We start from the raw sequence: 8,644 nt of genomic DNA, 5'->3' as shown, positions 1-8,644 counted from the left end.
GCGTCTCCGTGGCAGTGTGTCTTTATCTCAGGCTGCGTTGCACAAGCTAAGCTCTGCTATTTGTTTGGAGATTACTGTCACATGTGCTACCAAGACCACTGTTTGCGCTCCAGTGGGCTGTGGCCTGTCGCTAGAGTTATTGTTAAGGAAAACACAAAACCACCGCTCGGATAGAAAGTCACAACACGCTCTGCTACTGCTGTGTTCAAATCAAGTTTTTATTCAGATTTTTATCGTAGATATCTGTCATTTCTGACCGCCACATTTCTGACAATATTTATGACGTAAATTTTTTTTTATATATATAAGAAAGAATTTAGAAATATAAGATGAAATTCAAGCATTAGGAGACATTCAGACATCACTCCAAAACCATTAAAACAACCACTATTAATTAGAGGCGCTCTTCCCTAAAGCTTGATTTAGGTGTAGCCCACCAGGCGGGGCATGCTGGGAAAACTCTTGCGCATACTCATGCACTTCTCCTGGTCCAGGAAGAGCGAGTTGGCCTTGATGGACAGGTCATGCTCCAGAGCCACTTTGGTCTTAACCAGAGTCTGCAGGGTGCTCTCAGCTTCCATCAGCCTCTCCTGGAGCTTATGGATGGTGTCCTCGATCTCTCTCACCTCACCCACAAGTCTGAACAAAAAAGGGAATAATAAGGAAGATGGGGAAAAAGATTATTGCTAAAGTTGCTATGTAATTAATGAAACTGCCACTAGGTATTGCCAAAGCAAGAAATTTGAAATTATAAGCGGCTTTAATATGGCTAATATTTTTAACATTCGCAAAGTGTTTAAAAATGTTTTTAAACTTCAAAATTAGCTTGGACAAATTGTAGTTTACCAATGAGGAATCCTAAATTACTATCACAATTACATTAATTGCCCATCTGCTTATAGAACGTTTTTAAGTTCCCTCGCGAAAGACATGAATGTTTGTTGAATTCAGTTGAGACTGTGTGGCCAATCTTGCTACTAGCTACTATCAATTTAAATCTAGATTTTAAGTGGTGCTGAGCCCATTAAAATGTGTCTGTGAGAAGTGGCTGATTGATTGTCCTGTGTTAATCCGACTTTCAGCTTCCAAACAAGTTCACATCAAACACTGCACCTCCTAGCGTTCTGAGTTATACTCCTGCAAGAGTGAATGTGCCATGTGTGCAAAAGTTCACATGAACATTTGATAGTGCCAATGAAATCAAGGCCCGCATGTGACCGTGCAATCGCAGTGGAGATCAGTCTGTCTGTCTTCTGCATGCTGTGTGGTCGGGGTGCTTCACTGACTTTATAGTGTATAGGTCTGACTTTTTTCACTTTATCAAGTAACAAGTAAAAATACAAAACAATGTGTGAAGCTCATCCAGAAAACACAGTCAACACTGCACCTCCTATGTGTCTAAGCAGTACACCTAAAAATTTTGAAGTGGACAGATTCCTCTATTTCTAGTGTGCAAGTGTCCACAATCTTAGGAAATGTGTCTAGAGAAACAACATTGTACATTCATGTGAGATCTGTGATACCGACTTAATGAATTCATAAACAACCCACTGACAAAGCAGTAATTGCACAGCTACCTGTGGTGTGGGTTGTCCCTGCAGAGCTCTACGTTTGGCCTGCGGGTCCTCTCCTCCAGCCTGGTTTGAGCCACTTTAAGTGGGCACTCTTTGTCTCTCAGGGCCTTCTTCAGAGACTCAATCAGCATCTCTGTCTGGAAGATCTCCTGCAGAGTCTGCATGAGGAGAGAATACAGGAGAAATGTAACAATTTCCTAGTGGCAGTTGAGTGTCTGTTTCATTAAAAATGGCAGAACATCTAATGTAGATTGTCGCATTTTGGCTACAAGAGAAAGGACTGATAAGAGTCGGGGGAACAAGTGAGAATAGGAGTAAAAAGTGGCACACTGCAGTCTTCAAATCAGCTGAGCACGGTGCCTGCTCAGTCCAGACCCATTTGATTTAATTTAATTCCAGCGAACCACGTCTCCTTACAACTGACAGTGACTGAGCTTTATTAAGGACGGTGTGCCTCATATCACAGCTACTGTCAGTGTTGGAACAGCTGATGCGGACACGATGGTAATCCCTGGTAATTAACCTCGGTACAATGTGATCCAGTGTAGAATATTGCATAAGGTAAGAGGCATCTACTACCAGCCATCTTTTTTGTCAGGAGGGTCTGAAAGTAAACATGCACACAATCCACCACAGAGGACAAATGCCTCTTGTAGGTCATTTAAGCAGAAAATACAATTTTTGACAGATTGGGACATTTTACACTCTGTGCACAGTTTCTGTATGATATGATGCTGAATATAGCACAAGAAAAGAGAATGGTACAAACACATGATTTCTTCCTAATTAGTGGCAAATTAAGTTACCCAATGATGGAAGACAGTGAATGCATTTTGCCTTTTTTCCTTAACATGGAGCCATGTGATTGGTTCTTTGAAGCCAGTTTTGTCGTAATCCAGGCTTTTTCATCATGAAACTTGATCAGATCAGGACATAACTCTGTCAGATCCAGTGTAACAAACCATACGCCAAACTTCCACAGAAAATAAAATGTTAATTTAAAAGAAGTGACCCGGCAATAACCCAAAATGTAATGGGTTCCTTCCTGACGCGTGCCTCATCCCTCAACCAATTTTGGTACGAATTGGTTCAGTATTTTTTTTTTTTTTGGACAATCCAGCTAAGTGAAAACATACAAATCTAAAACTGAAGTCAAAACAAGGGTCTTATTTGCTCTGGCAGTTTTATAAATTTTACATTGTCATTTTATACAGTGTGACCATCTAGAATAAGGGACTAGGGATGCTAATCAGCAGGCTTGGTAACTCTGGCACATTTACATTTGTGTTTATACTGATGTTCATTAATGTGTAATGTGCCTTTCAAATAAATAAATAAATAAATAAAATAGAATAGAATAGGTGTTGACCTTAGCCAGGTGTGTCTGCAAGCTGTTCTTGGCATCAGCAGTCTCCGATACGCGGTTGGTGAAGGCCACGTTGACATTGTTGAACTGGTTCCACATTTCATTGGACGTGGTGTTCAGTAAGATTTCTATCTCATCCCTGAGCTTGTGGGAGGCGGCTCGTTCGCTCTGGGAGAGCAAGATGTTGTCGTCGGTGAACTTGGACCAGGAATCTGGCAGGGAGAGTCTGACAGGCGGAAAAGAATGACTTACATTTCTGGTAGTTCAGACTCCTACTGTCTTTGAACATGCTGGTTATGGGAAAGAGTTGGGATGGATCGTGATTGGTCAGTCAATCCTCCAATTTTCTCCCTAACTGAATAAGCTTTTGGGGGGATTACCATCAATGTGTTCCCTTATGATCCTGTCAGTATAAACAGAGCTATTAGCTTGACTAGACTGATCCTGGTGATTCTCAAATATCTCAAATATCAATAATGTCTTATAAGGTGTCTTTTCAAATTTGACACAAACATTAATTTGGACTCAAGTTTTACATTGGTATAGTTTGGTGATCAAAGTTCAAGGTCATGGTGACCTCTCGGGACATTGTTTTGGGTCTTGCGAATTTGTGAATCTTATCAAATTTGGCACAAATGTCCACATGGACTTAAGGATGAACCGATTGGATTTTTGTCATCAGTAGTCAACTTTTGACTGTGACCTCACCAGGCATGTTTCTGGCTTCTTGAATCTGATATCTGAAGACCACATACAACCACAAGATGATAAATCCAGTTAAACCTAATCTAAGAAGGAAATAGGTCAACCAAAATGAAGGCTGTTTAACTTGTGATTGACAATTAAACTGAGCAGCCCGGTCCTGTAGGCTATAGGCTGGTGTGATATGAGAAATAATTTAAAAAATAAATATTTGATGTCATGAAACTGTACTCACGAAGGGTCAAGTCTGTCAATCCCTCTGTAATATCCAATACCATCTGATGTGTTCCTGAGATGGTGACACCTGTCATCGATCCTCTGGGCTGACACCTTGTCACTCATGTCTCTTTCCAGTTCGTGCTGGGCTGCTCTGTTTGACCTAGAAATACAACATAAAAAATGTCAATTATTTACTTCATACAATAGAATCATTCATGTAGCAATATTTTATCAATTGATTTTTCAGACTCACGCCAGCTGGGTGATGGCTTGATCCAGACGTCGCCTCATCCGTTCTTGACATGACTTGATGACTTCCACTTCCTCATTGCAGCACAGGTAAAGAGATAGACATTTTACTTCTTCTATCAGGTTGATATGACACATAAGACACTTATATACTTAAATTGGTGCTTCGATGTTACCTTTATGAGGTCTTTCTCCACGTCGTCATGTACCAGATCGATGGACATCCGCTTCTCTCTGTGGTACAAACACTCTTGAGACACCTATTGGCAGAATGATCATGACTAAAACAAGGTGAGGAGGTTGTGTAACGAAAAGAATTTAAAGCCACTCAATATACAGCATTATCTTCCTCGTGACATTTAGATAAGTGGGGTAGTAATTTGAGCAGAATGGGGCAGTGCATGTCCTGCATAGTGCGATGCATGAGCGGCATTCTACAGCTTCAGTTACCTGCAGAGGCCTCTAAGAAGGTCCTCTGCCACATGATCTTAGCCTAGAAAGGTGTCTGTGTCATCAGATCTCAAGCCAGGTTAGGTTGACCCTCTCTGGCTGAAACAAATGACCAGACACGCTCTAACAGGACACTGAGGTGATCTAATTAAGAGCCTGACCCAGAAAACACACAAGCACAGCTGCATTTTAATGTGCAGATACTGTTGCTACAACCAGACCATTGTTTCGCCACAGATACTGTCACACAGAAAGGGGGAGGTGTGATATGCATGAATGATATTATGAGCAGAGTGGTAGACAAAAGTGTTAAGATTTTAAGGGAAATGCAATTTATCCTTGTAGAGATGGAAATACTTCCTGCGAAATGTTCCCGTAACAAAGCAAAGCATTAAGGCATTACTTACAAGAAGAGGGGGTAATTGAAGGTAACATGCACACTTATTGAATTATATCTTTTCCACCCTCACCTGAAGTGGGCCCTCGGTCTCTGCCAAAGCTCTCTCCAGCCTCCTCTTGACCTCAGTGAGAGCTGCTATCTCTGTCACCATGTTGTCGATCTCATGGCTCAGCTCAGACCTCCAGAAGACGATGTCATTGAGCCGCTCGCCGATGTTCTTGCTGGTGCTCTCCTGGCTTCGCCTGGTCAGTTGCTCTTTATCCTGCATCAGCCTCATGGTGTCTCTCCTCAGTCTCTCTGCACTTTTCCGGGACGACTCGGACTCCCTGTAGTTGTTTTGGTTGGACTTGTACCAGTCGTCCGGGGTGTAACGGGTGTTCAGCGCCGTCCTGTTGGATGGGTAGAACATGGTCTTGGCTCGAACCAGATCTAAATTCTCTCGCTGAAGAGACAAGGAGCTTGGGACCATGGTGCTGCTCTTGAAATAGCTGTTGGTCCTCCACAGGTTGGCACTGGGATTCATGGCCAAGGCAGGCTGAGTGTTTCGATAGCTGGATGCCATGGTGGAGATGGCAGGGAGGAAGTGGCTGGTTTTTGGCCGAGCATATGTGGCTGTCAGAGTGGATCCGATCAGCTCCATTGTTGACTCCCCTCAAAGTGCCACTGATCTGAATGTACAATGATTCTCAAAGTCTGAATATCTACATATTGACAAACATTATTGTTGAAATTCAATACATTTAGAAATTAAATCAGAGATTAACCAAAGTACTTTGAGAAAAATCAAAAGTAACATTCATTAATAACATAGAACCAATTGTCTTACCGTGCTTTCCCTTCAGTACACAGCGTCCTCCTGCCGGCTTCCTCTCAGTTGTGTGTACCTGGAAATGAGCTCAAGAACGCACTAAAGGTATACTGGCATGCATAATGGATAGACAAGTTTGCAAGTCATTCATTCAGCCAGCCAATGGTGGTGCACAGTGCTGGGCTGCCAGAGCTGGCCTGTCCAAGATTTCTGTTGACACAGAAGCAGTTGCCATAGGTTACTGTAACACTCAGCCTGGGATTTTCAAATTAATGGTGAGCAGGTGCTTTTACTTTGTTCGAGAAAATGTACTGGGTTTGCAAAATGTCACTATGGTCTAAAAAAGCTTTTGTCTTTGTACTTTTTCAATTATTGGATTTCTGTCCTACAGACCTTTGGCACCGTAACCCCCTCATATAAAAACCACCTCTCCACTTTCCATCCCAATAACCTTATTAAATGCCGTCCTTATGGTAACAAACTGATTCGATTTCCTTCCCAGCATTGTAAAATAACATTTTTTTGTAATTAGGTACTCCGCTTTGGAGGTCATCTACCTTCGAATGCCTCGTTAGAAGAAGAGCAATCTGAGCTTTGTCCAGTTGGTCTCCGGGCAGCATCAGATAGCTGTCACCCAGAGAACCTAGCTGTCTGTATGGATTACAGTCACCTCTTCAATGATTCATGCCACAGGAAGAGTCCACACAAACCCCTGTAGCACAGAATAATAATCTGTGTTGTGTTACCTCGCATTGAAAATGAGGATCATTTACACTAATCTGTTCTGAAGGGGTGAGGCTGGACAGACGATAGCCTGGTTTCCACTACAGACACAAGCAAAGCTGTAGCCAATAGTTACTCAGCTGGTTTATCACAATCACCATCACAGAACTTTGACCAGAACAAAGTATACACATATGATGGCTTTGTTTATTTATTTATTTTTTTTACAATTGTGTTACTTTATGACATGAGAGGAGAGCTTTGCATTTGCATTTGCTATTCCTGATAAAGCAATAGCCTTCCTGCAAGTGTTACCAGCAGAACTGTAAGAAGTATTCAGCTCTTTAGCGTGAGTAAAAGTAGCAAAATCACAATCAAGATGTTTCCTGTTAATAGTAAACATGTTACATTTAATTCTGCCATATTACATTTAAAGGACCAGTCTGTACTTTCTGCAGAAAGTTTAAGCTGAAGAACTGGCTCACATGTGTGAAATGGCTCTAGTTTTTGGACAGATAATGGGTCACTGAAAACAAAATATTAATAATGAGCATTGCAACAGAAATGTAAAAAATGCATAAAATCACAAACCACACATGGTGAATTTCTTTTGTACAAGATCAATTTTTATATAATATCCACCTGCTGGTGTATCTGGTGGGACTGTACACCCGAAGTATCTGTTCTATTCACTTTTCACAGCATGGCTCGCTAGTATCGGCCATGTGATTGGCTCGGAGTCAGAGGTTTATGTTTCTCGTGCTGAATTCTCCCCCTGCGTCCACTGTTCACGAGGGCAGGTTCAAAGAAGCCGGCAGCTTTTGGCGCTATCCTGAAGCTCGTGGCGAGGCTGCCATTGTCATAAACATGGAGGTTTAGATTTAGAATGGAATGATATGTCATTGCTCCACCCCTGCGGCCGGCAGCATCACTTAACATGGCCAGGTTTGAGAAGGCCACCCCACATGCCTGTGCCGCCCTGACCTCAGCCACTATAAATACGCCCCAGAAAAGCATGAAAAGCCTGCCCTCGTATGAAATTCCTCCCCCGTGGATAGAGCTGCGAGTGTCCGCTGGAAAAGTGCTTCCTTGTCAACCTCCCTCAGAATGTGAGGGAAATGTTAGAGGGGCCTATATATACTCCTGCCTTGTGGCCCATGAGACCGTGTTGTGAATTACTGCATAGTGGAAATATCTGAGGGAGCAAACACGCTGTCCACTCCACTTAGAGCCCAGTGACACTGAAGTGAGGGGAGCACTGCTCGGACAGCGGGAATGAAAACTCAACAAATAAGAACTTCTTAATTAAACGTTGGCCCGGCATGCACAGTTTTAAAAAATGGTTTCCATATGCGTGTGGTATCGCAGCCACTTCAGCAGTTAAGCTGTAAAAGTTTGGGGGCGAAGAGTGAAACCGAGCAAGGAAGGAAGAGTGTCATAATTTCTACATGTTTATGTCATGTGGTCTGGCAGAGACAGTTTGTGGCCCTTGGACTTCACTCATCACATTTGGACACAGGAGACAAAAAGAAATAATGCAGTGGATCTCTGGTCAGCTGACACACACAGAGGCTTAGATTTCATCGATTAGTAAATGAGGATGGACTCTTCTGTGGGCTGGACATGAAGACATTTATTTGTGTCCTCTCTATTGTAAAAAACATAAGCTTTAATCAGGGCGCAGGTGACATTATCGTATATTATCCATACATCCATATTAAAGGGACATTTCACCTTTTTTAAACCTCTGAACTCCTCAAACTGTATTATGCCACAGCCGCAGGTTAGCTGAGGGAATCAGAAAGAGGTCAACTTGAAATTGTTTTGACCTAAATATAAAGTGCTGAAAATATCAGTGCATCTAAATGGTACTTGGATTATTTCAATGGGCATCTTTGTTGGCCACATTCACAGCAACACATCGCTCAGCTTCTGTGCTGGTGCTCCCAGCTGCTTCTCTAACCTGGCACTGAACTGATCTGAGTCTGCCACATGGTCACACACTGACTATATATGACTTTCTATCTCACACAATCCCAAATCATCAAAAAACTGGAACTATCAGCGTGAGACAACCCAAGTTAAAACACGACAAGAATCTTTGACTCATAACGAAGCTGCCAGACGCCTTCAACCAGAGCCTGATGCTTTTA

The 8,644-nt window shown here is 42.4% G+C and overlaps 1 protein-coding gene across 1 annotated transcript; it reads right to left on the bottom strand.

Annotated features, from left to right (window-relative positions):
* Positions 1–390: 390 nt before the first annotated feature.
* Positions 391–5,600, bottom strand: tekt3 (tektin 3; the record flags this gene model as incomplete). The annotated part of the gene is made up of 7 exons (XM_083993742.1): positions 391–639; positions 1,578–1,732; positions 2,944–3,166; positions 3,878–4,021; positions 4,115–4,185; positions 4,287–4,370; positions 5,031–5,600. 7 exons carry the CDS (start codon positions 5,598–5,600, stop codon positions 423–425), a joined length of 1,464 nt encoding a protein of 487 aa, XP_083849868.1. The 3' UTR covers positions 391–422.
* Positions 5,601–8,644: the final 3,044 nt, after the last annotated feature.

Source organism: Trachurus trachurus, assembly GCF_905171665.1.
Source record: "Trachurus trachurus genome assembly, chromosome: 19".
NCBI classification, from domain to species: Eukaryota; Metazoa; Chordata; class Actinopteri; order Carangiformes; family Carangidae; genus Trachurus; species Trachurus trachurus.
Note: the sequence above shows the minus strand (reverse complement) of the source record. Positions and strands in the feature narration are given on the sequence as shown.